This window comes from Fusarium keratoplasticum, chromosome 5, assembly GCF_025433545.1.
Source record: "Fusarium keratoplasticum isolate Fu6.1 chromosome 5, whole genome shotgun sequence".
Lineage (NCBI taxonomy): Eukaryota > Fungi > Ascomycota > Sordariomycetes > Hypocreales > Nectriaceae > Fusarium > Fusarium keratoplasticum.
Window position 1 is genome coordinate 172,636 of NC_070533.1, and position 14,792 is coordinate 187,427.

Below are 14,792 nucleotides of genomic sequence, written 5' to 3' on the forward strand. Positions count from 1 at the left end.
ATGTCGTTAGATTGTCACCGCTGATGTCTCCCACCTGCCACTCAACCAGGCGTGCCACCCCCCAAATTATAACCACTGATTTGAAAATCTGATAACCATGATATCCTTTATAGAGCACCCCAAGACAATAGTAGATTCTCCAATGACATAGAAGAGCTGCCCAAAATACCCATCACGAGGTCTAGACTCAGAGGGAAGCCACAGGAGGTTTTGTCCCGAATACAGGATCCAAGACCTATCAGCACTGAGAGTGAACTTGCTGTTCGTTTCTGGTACTTCGGTTGACGTTAATGATAGCTCCCCAGCGACGAGTGTAGTTTCGTTCAATGAAAATGGGCCACTTGTCGTGTATAAAGTGGTGTTGTCAGGACTGAACGAGAGGCTGTATATGTTACAGGCTAATGGGATTTGCTTTAAACATTGGCGTTTTCGAACCGACCAAATGGTGATGTATCCACTAGTTCCCTGGACAGATGCAACGAGGTTTGAGTCCTGTGAAAAGGCAATCAAGCGGGCATAGCCAGCGGATCGTAGCAGATAGTCATGCTCGCCTATTTCCCAGATGAGAATTCCCTTTCCAACCGTCAAGGCTAGGAATTCCATCCTGGGTGCTACGGCCAGGCTGTGGAATTTCGGCAGTTCAAAACACCGGAGGAAGATTCGCTCGTAGGTTCCCTTCTCCCATTGCCAGCCCTCGATGATTCCATTCTTGTGTACAGCCACCAGCCGGCGTGAATCGGCTGCAAAAGCAAGATAACGAGGGTGGTTGCTGGCACTAACCAGTGTGTGTACACACTTCCCCGTCTCTGTCGACCAGATCCGGACGAGGCCATCTGCTGACGCCGCAGCCAAGAGAGTCGTATCAGGAGAGAATTCTGTCAGTTCCCCCCATTCAATGCGCCCTTCAAGTATTGATTGGCGACCTCCCGTGTCAGCGGACCAAAGACTGATCTCTGTGCGTGATCTTGCCGCTATGAGGCTCGAGTTTGCCACAAAGTGGACTGATAGTATTTGGTCGTCCGAAATACTCGTGGAAGCCCGTGGAGTTGTAGACCAGATCCGCACGCAGCCGTCGAAGGAACCGGACGCGATCAGCCTTAAGTCGGATGAGAAAAATGCTGAGGTGGCGTTGTGGGCGTTTATGCTCCACGTTTCTTCGGTCGGTGAGAACTGACGGAAGTGAATGTCTCTTCTCGACGCCATGGCCATCATTTCGAGGTTTGGTGACCAGGCAGCCGAGAAGATGCGGTCCTGTTGCTCGTTGTACACTTGCAGACAGCCACCTCCTTCAACTGACCAGATACGAACTATTCCATTCCGCGATGTCGACGCAATCCGGCATGAATCTGATGAAAAGGCCACTATGTAACTCCCCTCTCGTGGCTGTTTAGGCTTCGAATATGTTGGCCGCTGTGGATTGACCAAACTCGGATATAGTCATCCAATGACCCTGAGACAATCAGATTTCCGCTTGGTGAGCAGGCACACACCTCGACTGGCGAAGTGTGGCCTTCCAGGGTGTGAACGGCCGCAGCGGTGGCAACCGACCAGACTCGAACATAAGTATCATCTGACCCGGAAATAACAGTCCTTGAGTCAGGAGAAAAGACAACGGAGCGTACCGTGTTATTATGACCTGTAAATGTTTCAAGTTGATCGCCGGTTTGTACTGACCAAAGTCTGACGGTACAATCTTTTGAGCCGGATGCTAGGAACTTGGAGTCATGAGAGAAGGCAACAGAGTAGACGCTGTTGTCGTGTCCTTCAAGCGTTTGAAGATGCTCTCCTGTGCCGGCCTCCCAGATTCGCACCGTCGCATCGTCCGATGCAGACGCTAGAAGCCGTGAGTCAGGGGAAAAGACCGCATCAAAGACCATGGCTTGGTGGCCTTCAAGCGACATCAAAGCAGCGGACCAATCTTGGTCCACCTTGGGAAAGAGAGTAATATATGGTGGCATGTCCTCTACAAAAGTTTGGCGGATGACGCTATTCACCGGACTGAAGATGAGTGCCGAAGAATAGAGCTGCAATGGCACCCGGGAGGCAATGTGTCTGTGAGCCAAGATGAAACGCCTTGCTCCTTCGAGAAAAGAGAGCACTTCCGATGCTGCTTCGAACTGTTATGAATTAGTATTGGTCAAGGTTAGTACTCTTGCAGTTTGAACATACCTGCGCCAGGCTTTGCAACATGGAGATTTGAGTAATTGTTTCAGAAACTCGGCCGAGAATACTGAGTGCTTCCAACCAGTGGAGGAAATGTATCTTGAGGAACTCGTGTACTCGGTCGCCGTCATGGATCCGAACCTGGCTGTTCCTCAGATGATGGACCCAGTAGAGGCACGCGTACTGCACCTCCGCTGGCAGACAATGCATTTTAAACTCGGTGCTGATGCCACAACATGGGGTCCCAGGCCACTGGAAATTACAGATGTTCTTGTGCAGGGGAGTTCGTGTCATCAGCAGATCTAGACACTGGAATGCCAGTTCTTTGTGGGTGTTGGCCTCATTGATCTGGAAATCGGTGCTACCCGGGTTCTCGGCGTTCAGCAGGAAGTCGCGAAAGGACAAGTGAAAGAGCCGCACAACACCGCCGGGTATGTTAGGGATGTTGAGCACGGAATGTAGTGAGTCGAGCGTCTGGTCGATAAGGTTGTGGGGAATATCTAGCAGGCGTCCGAGGCATCCTATAGAGAGCGGCGTCTGTAGAAGAATCAGGGGCCCGATGATGGCACGGAATTGCTGGAGGATGTAATCTTTATCTCGGCTGGAGCGGCCAGCAACAATTGGGCTCAGTGCAGAAAGGTACGTGGCGCTGATATTGCCACCAATGTCGCTACGGAGAGTGAGATCATCCAAGATCCTTGTGAGTTGGTCGTCTGGGCTGCCCAAGACACGATCCCCGATGATACGCATCATCGTGGCCGCAATGATGAACAGCGGAGACGCACTCCGCGCAAGAATCGCAATATGTAGCGGGTTGGGCCAATCCAGTGACAAGTGTCGATGGAGAGGTACAGTTCGGTTGAACGAATCCCTGATGAGCTTGACTTCATGCATCAGATATATGAAGAGATCGGTCTCCACATGAAGCGGAGGAACCTCATGTAGGATCAGTGTTTCGTAGACACCCTCGTGACCTGAGAACCCGAGCCGGATGGGCAGCTCTGGTCTGCTGGTAACGAGAACCTTGAGTCTAGCTGAGTTCAGGCTGTTCGCCTGTGTAAAGGCGGATATGATGATCCTGATATCCTGGTCCGAGTCACACTCGTCCAAGGCATCGATGATGATAATGAGGCTCTGTGATTGTGCTTGGATCCGAGACAGGGGCCCCACAACAAGCCTTTGAAACTGCTCCTTGAGAGGCTTTTGCGAGATGGATGGCTCAGTTTCAAGGACTTGGATGATATGAGGCAAGGCGGCGGGATACGCATAGGCAAGTTGATATGCGATGGTCGAGAATAGAAGTGTAGAAGCTGAGCGATCATGCTCGCCTCTTTTGAAGAAAAAGCTGGCCCCGAGGCTTCCTATAGAATCAAAATACGCGGCCAAGGTCCGCGAAATGGTCGATTTCCCAGTCCCTGCCATGCCATTCAACCAGTACAGTGGTTTTGTCTGAGGATCTTGAGCCCATTGGTGTATTTGGGAGAGAAGGTCGAGCCTGGTTTCGGGGTGGCATCTTGGAGCGTGTTCATTCTGGTGCGAGTTGTAAGATGCGCCTGAGGCTGTGGGGAGTTTGGAGAGGACCATCTGTTGATTGGTATCGAGAATGATGGCGCTGGAAAGACATTAGAGTGGCTCTGTAGTGTGCATAAGAGTATCGGGGGCGCAATATACCACTGATCAATTTGCAGACCTGCATCCATGATGTCCATCCAGGATTGGATATCGCTGATTAGTTTGACCACTTCTGAACTGCTGAAAGGCCATGTAAGGGCTCGAATTCCCAGCAGGTTCCTGGCAGAATGTCTTTTTCTTGGCTTCAGCTTCTCGTGAACCTGGAAAAGATGTCCACAGCAGGCATCAACAGCCTGGCGTACGTTGTTTGACACGGAGAGTTTGACGCCATTGTGTCCCTCGAGGAGATTCCGGTGGCCCTGAACTATTACCCGCAGCGCCTCAACCTGCCTTTGCAGGCGTTGGATATCCGCCGCGGCATTTTTGACGGAGGCCGAATACTCGACACACCACCCGACGATCTTGGCCGACAACTCAATGATGGTGAGGCAGCTGGAGACCAAGCCCAGCACTTCCGCCATGATAGGCAGACTCGACAGGGGAAAAGGGCGATTGGGCCCGGGAAAGAGGGTGAAAAGGGGGAGGGAAGGTATCACGCCGAGGGCGCCAGCCTTGTCTCCCACCTTTATGGCTCAGGACCTACGGTGCTTTGTCGATCTGTCTCGGCGCTTAGCAATGCAGGGTCTGTCTGCATGGATACCTGAGGCTTTGGTGAGAGCAAAAGTCCACAGGTGCGATGTAAACTACGCCGTAAACTTCACACAACGCTCATAATTTAGTTGCCTGTTCGAATATTACTACAGATTAGCCACTCTAGAATAGATAAGTCCAACGGAAATGGCACAGATGCTCAAGTATTTTATCTGAGTCTACCGACTTGCAATAATTTATCAGATCATGCTCAGGTCCCTCGCACTTCCGGAGCCTGAGTTTAGCAAATAACCAACCAGAGAATGTCTTTATTTTACCCCTTCACCGCAAGACCGCATTTCTCAAATCTGCCGCCAAGACCCAGGCGGGAAGAGAGAGGATGCTGGGCGAGTGGCCGGCTTTAATTGGGCAAACTCGAGGAGCTGAAAGTTGTTGTGGCTTGAAGGAGGCGCTTAATGCACCTCAACCACTGGGCGACTAATCTCAGGGGGCATGCATTGTGATTGACTGATATGCCTGATGATTGCGCTTGCCTTGACAAAAAAATTAGTTGCCTAGCTGCTAGTAAATGGGCATCCTATTCCTTTCTCAGTGCAATGGCATCGAGCACTGGGTAAAGAAATGCAGTATAGACTAAGCATCCTTTGGACATGATCACATTAGTATTCTTTATTATAGTTGAAGTCCGGCCCTTGATGGGTTAACCGAGCCAGAAGATCGAACTTAGAAACAGAAAAGTAGAGTCATCAGCACAACAAGCTGTGTCCCGTTATTATTTTAGGCTGGCGTGAGGTGGTGGCGTTTGTCTGGGTGTAGAAATGACCGATACGTCCAGGGAATCGGAGTGATAGCGTTGGGCCTGAGATGTTGAGAGGAACAAGGCAAAGAAAGCACATCACGTGAAGAATATATTATCAACAGTCTTCAATTGTGGTGCATACACTGAACGGACCATATTTCACCTTCGGCGAGAACATGGGTAACCTTTCTGCATCCATGTTATCCACAGAATTGGGCAACCATCCTGGAGACAGAGAGAACCAGTCGTTAGCGAAACGACCGGGTATGCAGACGTAACGAATAATGATGAAAAGCTGGGCGTTAATCACACTGTCCAAGTGAATTAAAAATGTCTATTCTCGCAAAATTCAGTGGAACACTTACACCCTCTTGCTGCATCCATTCTCGGGTTCTCAGATGACCCGACACTTCGACCTGCTCAAGCTCGTTGGTTCCAAAGTTCGGCGTTCTTATATAATTGCCCCGACCACTGGCAGATGTTGAGCTTCTCATGTCACACGCTTTAGAGCGATCAAGGTTAAGTAAAATCCAAATGGCATTAGATTCACTCCCGCAATAAAAATAAATACATAGTTATTAATAAAGCTCTCATTCATGAAGTAGCTTCCAGTCAGAAAACACGGGGAGTTTCAACGTCTTCGTCGATAACGTGCCATCAGCCAGAGGCCCAGCTTCACAGATGGCACCAGCCCCGGGAGGATAGCGCAACGTATTTGAAATCCCAGCAATTCCTCATACGATGAAAACTTCAGAACAGGTGTTACCCTTGAGCCTTCATAAATTCCATGAGGGCGGTTCATAGCAAGCGGCCAGATCTCGTCAAGGAGGGCACTCTGTGTGATGAGTAACGCCCCTACGTCATCCCACAGGACACTTCCAAGCACCCTCACATTCCCCTCGTAGTTAGAACGCCTTCTATCTTCAGAGTTTGTCTTGGGATCAAAATCTGGGTCTACTGCTAGGACGAATTTTTCACCCCCACTGACAGGGTCGAGGTACGATTTGACGACATGTTCGTCGATGACCAGAAACGCGCTCTTGTGGGCACCGCGAGCATCCTCTGAGTCGATGTGTTTGTGAAAGTGCCTAGGGTTAGATGTAAGATAACCAAAATTTAGGTTCTTGGTCAGGGACAACTTACTTCTTGGCAGCCTCGATATCCCCCTCAGGGATCCCAAGCTCTTGGCCATCCAGCCAGTGAATCTTGCAAGCAGCACGGACATCGTCGATACCCTTCACATCTCTGCCCCAATCGAAGATGTCCGACTCAAACTTGGCCTTGAAATCGTTCCATGCCTCAAGAGTGTGGCTATGGCACAGCCGATACGCGACGAAACCACATCTCCGATGGCCATACCCCAAGTATGTCTTTGTCAAATCCAACCAAGGGTCGAGATCTAGTTCTTGAGGTTCCCCACGCAGCTCTCTTCGGCATTGAGCCTGTGCATCGAGCTGGCTATGACACCCGATTAGGAGTCTCACGGTGTCATTGCTCTCCAGCCCTATTGGACTTATTCCTACTCTTTCATAGGTCTCGTATTCTTCTTTCCGTTTTAGATAGTACCAACGCCCCATGTAGTCAGATTTTCGTTTCAAAAGATGGAGGGAAAAGGAAATGGGCTCTTCACGGAAGCCTCCCGGTGGTTCCGAGCCCAGTGGTCTCTGAAGCGGTATGTTGCTACCTTTGTATCCTTCCATCGGTAGGAATATCGTGTAATCAGCATATGCGCCATTAACGAGAAGGTCGTAAATCTTGTTGGTCAGATCCCACTGTACCTCGTCGGCTTCGCTTTCATGTGTTGGGCTGTGGGAGGCGAGCTGGTCTAGCACTGGCTGCAGAAGACGTTGGATGTGCTCAGTGACCCATCCATGGGCCATTTCACACATGGAGTCAAAGTGGGATTTGGTATGCTGATACCAGAGGGCGGTCAACGATATCTCCTTGAAATCGCCCCCGTTGGCCGCCAATCTTCGACAGGCGTTGATAGCTTCCTCGCAGTCGTGCAGGTCGTCCCAGATCCGATTGTAGACAGTCCGCATAGCTTTTTTCATCCAGCCTTCGTTCAGGTATTGGAAGACGTCGATGACGGCCACGATGTAACGACAAGCCATTGGAAAATTCCACGTATTGTCAAGGTCCAGTTCCTTCCAGCGTCTCTCTGACAAGGGCGGAATGCCCTCCCATATTCTCTTTTTCATGGTATAGAGCTCAGTGGCGATAGGTGGAAGTTTTTCGTCGTCCTTGGTGAGGTTGAGCCGGCTAGCGATGGAAGTGACCGCGGCCTGCCCGAGATGATGATACTCAGCAGGTGCCCACTGAGAATATGGTTTGGTCATGTGGTAAGTTCCTCCTTCGTAGCCAGTGGCAGAATCGTTTGGCGGCCCTCGGGGAGATGGCCCCCTCTGGCGAACGATAAAAAAGCGGCAACCATTTGAGGCTCCAGAGGGAGGTCTGAACTCCAAAGTCCAATATCTTTAAGGGGGTTTCGATTATAGAGGACTTTTTTGATAATGGGGAGGGGAATGTTCCCTCGTTTGCTAGCTTTTTCCTTGGCAGGCCCAGACGGAGACGTGTCATTCTCGGTGAGGGCCATGTCCAGGCGTAGCCAGAATTCGGATACCGAGTGGTCAGGTTCGTCAGGCATAGTGAGCGATTTTAATAATGTGCGGCAGGGAAAAGAGTTTTGCGTGCATACAATAGGCTAATATATAGCTCGGCCTCTGTAGTCGACAGGTCTTAAGGCTGCGGTGAGTAGAGTCGTAGATATGCTCGTAACGTTCAGGAGAGTGAAAAAAGAATGCCTCGGGGTTTACTCGGTTCTTAACCCAGACCCCCTGGCCGACCCTCGCTTCACGTGGCGAATGAAAGAGGCAATGCCCGAGCGTGTTGTGGACAACCAACAACCTCGTATGACATGGTGTTTCCATTCACGCTTAAATATGAAACCCCACCACTTCAACGTGAATTTATCATGAGCCCAATGAGAAGCACGTGGGGTTCATTCACTAATACTTAGACTTCTTTATCTATAGTTGTGGGTTTTTTAAATATAAATATTGAGCGAACCTTTTCAGGCATCGCCCGAGATGTTGCACCCCATTGTTTACACTATGCCAGACCTTCCGTAATGATTCCGTCTGTTGCCTCCTCAAGTCTTCTCAGCAACTGTGTTGGTGAAGGGGTCAGTGACTCGGAAGCTGGTTGTAATCTCGGCTCAGGGGTGTCCATGGACCACAACCAACCAACAGTTGTCACAACCTTATTTCTTCCGTTAACCGAGGCTTGGCTGAAAGTCAAAAAGTGCACAGCATTATTGTCCCTTGATAACCTACGGAATTGCCTCCGATTTGGAGGGCGTTGCGATCGCTGGACATCGGTATGAAAACCCTATGTCGACACATCACCACCAAGACGGACTAGGTCACAATTCCCAAGTGGATGAAAGAGAGCTTAGTTAATTAGGTAGGGTGATAGAACAGCCGTATTATCGCTGGCGGGGAGAAGCAGGAAAGCGCCCACTTGTGTGTAATTTGTCGGTGAGGCTAGCTATTTGCCACACTCAATAATTCCGATTTCGTATAGCAAGGCCGTATTTTCTTGCCCGGCAGTAAAGAAATATATATCAACAATATTACCACAGTAACAAAGTCTCATTCAGCATAAAATACTCAAAGCTTTTTTCGATGTGTTTGAAACCCAGTCACCTGGGCATGATGGGTTTGGCTTTAGGGTAGGCAGCTGCCAGGACTTGAGATATCGTTTTCGAGCAAGGCAAATTCAAACACCAAAGTCAATCAGAAGAAGCAAATATATAATCAAATAACCAAAAGCTAGCTTCCAAAGGATCTAAAGAGAGCATGAGAAGATTCGGAGTTGGCTTGCCTAACCGGGTAGGTACTAGTAATTTGAATCATGAACAATTCTATCGCATATTATGGATCTCGGAATCGGTTCTTTGCCAAATAATATGATATCAACGCAAACTTTCTATTCTCTACTGACATAGCTGAACCTGTCCTTTTGTCGCCCCTTTAATATCATAGGGTTGAGCCACGTACTTCCTGCCCCTTGTCTCCGGGCTCGGGATCTTTCTAACGCGTTGCTGACCCAGCACCTTATCACAACCCCAATCGGCCTATTTTGTGTTAGATGTGAATTGCTCAACTCTCGATGTTTCCGGAAAACGTACCATTGGACCGCCCTGAGTCGCCGGCTGAGGACAAGTGTCGACCCACTTGACTTGTCCCATCTTGTTACCATTCTTATCCCCCTCGGTTGATTCTTGAGAAGATACGGTGACTATCCTGGCGTTTCTTCCCTTGAAATCTTTTCTGCCGGGATATTGGCGGTGATATAGTTGAAGGGCCGTGACCTGGCCGCACATGGCTTGATTGCCACCCAGCCCGCCTACACTTTTTGATGTTACTTTGGCAAGTTGGCAGAGCTTCAATGCTGAATAGACCGGTGTATGCTCTAGGTCATACGAATAGGACCCGTATCCCTTCTGCGAAGAAGCCAAAATGACTTCATCGTCAAAGGCCAATGCAGTCATGGCGGAAGGCCTCGCGTCCTGGCTGGCGCCGTAAGCCTTGATGGCATCGGCCATTTCGCCATAGGCATCCATAGCCAGCTGTAGCAGTTGACCGTCGGACAGAGATTTGGGAATCGACTTGATGTGGCTGGTCGTCACCCAATAGTGAGAGAGTGAGGATACACTCGGAGACTGGTTGGGCCACTTGTTCGCCACCAGTGGCCAATCGACCTTGACTTGAAGATTGCCAGAAACCCGTGGCTCCGTTTCTGGGAGCACATAAGGCTTCTTTGAGCCTTTGCCGGCCCCTAGCACATCGTCGATCAATGCGCAGAGCACGACAGAGACCAGCAAGGCCAAGGCTCGCGAGGCTGCGATGATCATGTTGAAGAGGCGGGGAGGCCCTGAGCTAGAGGTCTGTATGGGTATTAGCAAGACTGGGACATGATGGAATGCTGCGATTGTGAGTGAGTCGAGTCTCATACCGGAATTACGGGCTTCCATCCAGAGCGCGATCACGACGAAAGAAACGTTTAATCCTTGAGGTGTCAGATTGTCAGATGGATCTCCGGTCGCATCTCATCTGTCTCGGCTATTGCCTGGTTTTTGTTTACGGATTAGCCCGAACAAGGCCCCTGAAGGTGTGCCACTTGGCAATCTAGCAGGGGTCAAGGGGCCAGTGAGAAGCCGCCATTGAAGCCTCTATCAAAAGCCACAGGACTGATTCGTTCTAGCACAAGCGCACTTTGACGCGCCAGAGGCCTCGCGTTAAAAAGTCCAGGCCTCTGAGCCAGAGCAAACAGTGCGGCCAGACCCCTGAGCTAGTCTCACTCAGGTCATTCCCCACCGCAGAGCGAGCTCATGGACCAACAGCAGATTGGCGATAATCAAAGGTTAAAAATACACAATCGCGACTTGGCGCGGAGTGCCACGGCTGTCACGGCATCCCCAGCCCCTGGAACGCGGCCGATCCCCCTGCCTCCAAGGCTCTGGGCGCCCAAGGTGACATCTCTTCTCTGGCATTATTTGAACTTGCCGCGTACTGTGTTGACGCTAATCCAATAGAGGGGATTCACCAAGGCTAGAGAAATGTCCAGCAAAGGCCAGCGCATTGCTTCATGGGAAATAGGGGTCTCAATCAACCTACCGTGGCTTTACTCAGCTCTTTTAATTAGTTGATCCTTCGCTGTGGCGTACCAACATTGACAATATCCGTCCTTCTAGAGCCTGCTTACCTCCTGGCTCATCTATGGACGGACATTTGCTGAACAGGGGTGGGTGCCTCAGGCCGCCACCGACAGTTTAGCTCCAGCCACTGGCTCCACGCCTTGGTTGGTCCCAATGCATTCATCACACTCACTTCGCCCATTTTTCTCTTTGCCTACGTCTCTCGTTTGGCCTTTCAAGATGAGTCGCCTAGTATGGCATTGCCTGGCCATCACCGCGCTCATCCAACAGGCAACTCCTTTCCCGCCGTTTCCGAGCCTGGGGTCAATGCTGGTCCCCAGAGACGGAAATCAGTTTGATGACGTTGACTCGTGGGACGCCAGTGACCTTTCATACATCACGAAACTTGCTGCCATCGGAGATTCGTATTCGGCGGGAATTGGCGCTGGAATTCGGCTTGGAGACGCAGGTCAAGGATTCGATCCACAGAGCGGTGAGTTTTCCGTGTTCTTCTCAAACAGACAAGCATCTGACATGGTCTTAGACTGGAGCTGTGGTCGACACGACAATGCCTATCCTAGTCTAGTCAACCAGGACGGCAGGCTTGGCGACAAGTCTAAGAGAAGATTCCAGTTCCAATCATGTTCTGGGGCCACCCTAGAAGATGTCACGAAGCGGCAGCTTCCTCAAATCGACAAGGGTCAACAGGTCATCTTGGTCTCTGCTGGTAAGTTTGAGAGCTGACTTGCCGACAAACGCAATCTAACACAATGCTAGGTGCCAACGATGCCGAATTTGTCAACATTTTGAATCATTGCATCTATCAGTGGGCATCTTTCGACTCATCGGAAAAGGCATTTGATAAACTGGGAAATTCCATTCCTGGGCTCCTGAAGGACTATCCACATCTGGCCGAGTTCCAAATTGAGGAGTTGACGCGAACCTGTGACGAACAGTTAGAGATTTCCCGGGAGATTGTCGAGAGTGACGACTTTGGCCACAAGGTTGATGATGTCTTGACTGAAGCTAAGCGCAAGCTGGCACGCGAGTAGGCATCCTTCTCTGGCTTGAGTTCATTGCAGTTACTAACGGAATTGTCAGTGGTACGATCTATTATACTGGGTAACAATTGGGCGACTTCCTTGTTCCATAACTTGCGGCTAAATGTTCGATAGATACGCCAAGTTTTTCTCGACAACCATGACCGAGTCGTGCAACAGGGTGTCCTGGTCGACGTGGACAGAGGTCAGTTGTGATTTGCAGAAACCAACAAGCTGAATCACAGATCTAATATGCGTAGGAATCACACGACTATGCAAGAAACACGGAGCATCTCACAGTTGACCTGCGGAAGAAGATTAATGACCTCGTAGATCTGATCAACGAGAAGCTGGTAGGACTTGCCTGATTGCGCTCCTTGGAACCATCTCTAATACATACCACACAGGCATCAGCCGTGGAGAGAGCTGGTTCAAGTGTCCAGTTCGTTGATTATGACTCGATAGTAGGAGACCTTGGGGGACGATACTGTGAAGACGGGGTTGATGAGAGGACGTCAAAGAAAAGCACCAGGTACTCATTGGGCGGTTGGATAATCTATGCCGAGAATGCTAACTTTACCATAGGTTTGGCCTTATGTTTTACGAGCTCAACACCGTGGACCAGGCGGATAAGACCCCTTTTGACCGATCCGAGGACCGCCCTGGAAACAAGACATTTTCTGGCTCCCAGAATGTCTTTGCTCATATTGCCCTTGCTATGGGCCCGGAGGCCAAGTTCACCTTTGACCAGAACGCGAATGGCACTGCGTTGAGTGACTTTAACATACCGACAGGAGATGATGATTCAAAATCATCTGATGGGGGATGGCGGATTCCTAACGTCCTGCCTGACGGGTAAGATTTCTGTCGACTGCTCATTGTTTGGCGACCACTAAATTGCAGCTGCAGATATGCTCGAGCTTTCCATCCTCAGGTTCTCCTCCACCAGGTCATTGCGAATCGCATTATCTTCGACATGATGAGCCAAAACAACAAGGTCAATGGCTACGGCGAACTCCCGCTGGTCACTGAGATGGGTTCATGCCGTGCTGATTCCGGACCTACAACATACCTGACACATCAGGGAGCCAAGACGGGCGAGTTGATACAAAATGGCGTCAAACTCAGAATTCTTCCTGTCGGTGACTCGATCACGTATGGTCGCCATGAGGCGGGTGATGGCGGTGATGGCAATGGTTACCGAGGAAGGCTAAAGGAGCACCTTACACGTAAGATTCAGGGACTTTCACATGCTGCATCGCCAACGTACTGACACTCTCGCTAGAAAACACCGTTGTCTTTGCCGGTGCAAGAGCAGCCGGAACTATGGAAAACGGAAACTTTGTGAGTGCTGGCGAATACCCCCATGAGATAGATGGTTAATTGTAAACTAGGCTGCTTGGCCGGGAAAGACGATCCAGTTCATGGCGGATCACGTCGATCCCTCTCTGTTACATCGTCCTAACCTCATCCTTCTCCACGCGGGAACAAACGATCTGGAAGACAGAGCCCGGTACTCAACAGAAGGAAACGACCCTCAAGGGATGGCAGATCGCCTAGGTGCTTTGATCGACCAGATGTTTCTGGCGTGCCCCGATGCCGTGATGCTCGTGGCCATGATTCTACCGACCTGCGACCCTCACAAGTCAGTCAATCACAAGGCATTCATCAGCATGATTCCCAGCCTCGTCAAAGAACGTAGACTGCAAGGTAGACGTATCCTTGCCGTCGACTTTACCGATTTCCCGCTGGATCAACTATACGACTGCATTCATCCAAAACCCGACGGCTATCACAAGATGGGTGATTGGTGGTACGACTACCTTACTCAAATCCCCCCGTCGTGGGTTACGGAACCCATTGGAGATGATCCGGTTTTACCCAGTGGTGACGGCCACAGATACGGAGGAGTTAAAAAGCCCGCTCCTGCGCCTGAGCCCAGCAAGCCAGCTGCTGTCCCCTGAAGTGGGTACATTCGAGACACTGAATGATTGGGGGGGCTAAATAGACCATGTACAAAAGTTGTTCTGTTTGAAAGCGCTGGCGAGATTGCGCTGCATGCCGGGAAGAGTGGGATTTGCGTGTACACGAGGGATTGGCATAGGAGTCGTTAAGCTGTGCATGGTTTTGGATGGCGATGCGGGCGTCTTTGGATTTTCTTGGCATTAAATATTGAGGGCATATACCTTATCATAGATTAAGCAGGCTGTACAATTGACCACCTTTGGCGTCAAGGAATGCTGTAACAGTATCTGCTCGGTAGTCATGGAGGTATGAAGTATTCCTGTTACCCGAGAAATATCCGCAGGCATCTTGACCTAGGCACCTGTATGCATTGCTTTGTTTATCCTCAAACGCTCACATCGATCTCCCGTCCTCCCGGAACTGCCTCGCTTGCCCATTTGTCTTTTCACATTGTGAAACATGGAGGATGCGATTCGTCCTGGAGAGCAGGCTACTCGAGCCATGTTCGAGCGAGCCTACAGGACATGGTCCACGCTGTGCGAGTTGGCGTCGCAAGACTCAACACTACCAATGAGTTGCTTGTTGCGCCTGGAAACGGCATTTCCAAACCACCCCTATTTCCCCGAGAATATTCATATAGGCACCTTTAGCAATGTTGCCGTTGCAAGGGGACGAACCACATGGCTCGCGAGCGAGGATGGTCTGCATCTCCCTTCTTTCAGAGATGAGACCCGTTTCCAAGTTGCCTGGAAGGAAAAGACTCGGCTTATTTTGACTTCAGATCCACGCCGTTCAACGACAATTCTACCGGATTTCTTTAGCACAGACAACAATCACATCCCGATACTGATGCTGGCCTGGGCCTATGTCCTCTCAGCGCGATGGGCCGAACTCATCCCGG

General features: G+C 50.4%; 4 protein-coding genes across 4 annotated transcripts; 1 reads left to right on the top strand and 3 right to left on the bottom strand.

Moving 5' to 3' along the window:
* Positions 1–1,361: 1,361 nt before the first annotated feature.
* NCS57_00673000 (NACHT domain-containing protein) lies at positions 1,362–4,256 on the bottom strand (the record flags this gene model as incomplete). Its single annotated transcript, XM_053056609.1, has 3 exons — positions 1,362–2,117; positions 2,170–3,775; positions 3,835–4,256. 3 exons carry the CDS (start codon positions 4,254–4,256, stop codon positions 1,362–1,364), a joined length of 2,784 nt encoding a protein of 927 aa, XP_052912804.1.
* A 2,068-nt stretch (positions 4,257–6,324) lies between these two features.
* Positions 6,325–7,524, bottom strand: NCS57_00673100 (uncharacterized protein; the record flags this gene model as incomplete). The annotated part of the gene is made up of 1 exon (XM_053056610.1): positions 6,325–7,524. The coding sequence occupies one exon, from the start codon at positions 7,522–7,524 to the stop codon at positions 6,325–6,327; it is 1,200 nt and encodes a 399-aa protein (XP_052912805.1).
* A 1,658-nt stretch (positions 7,525–9,182) lies between these two features.
* Positions 9,183–10,103, bottom strand: NCS57_00673200 (uncharacterized protein; the record flags this gene model as incomplete). The annotated part of the gene is made up of 2 exons (XM_053056611.1): positions 9,183–9,323; positions 9,378–10,103. 2 exons carry the CDS (start codon positions 10,101–10,103, stop codon positions 9,183–9,185), a joined length of 867 nt encoding a protein of 288 aa, XP_052912806.1.
* Positions 10,104–11,099: 996 nt separating this feature from the next.
* Positions 11,100–13,890, top strand: NCS57_00673300 (SGNH-hydro domain-containing protein; the record flags this gene model as incomplete). Its single annotated transcript, XM_053056612.1, has 11 exons — positions 11,100–11,379; positions 11,431–11,613; positions 11,664–11,934; positions 11,988–12,008; positions 12,062–12,131; positions 12,187–12,279; positions 12,334–12,458; positions 12,512–12,781; positions 12,836–13,155; positions 13,212–13,270; positions 13,321–13,890. Exons 1-11 carry the CDS (start codon positions 11,127–11,129, stop codon positions 13,888–13,890), a joined length of 2,235 nt encoding a protein of 744 aa, XP_052912807.1. The 5' UTR covers positions 11,100–11,126.
* Positions 13,891–14,792: the final 902 nt, after the last annotated feature.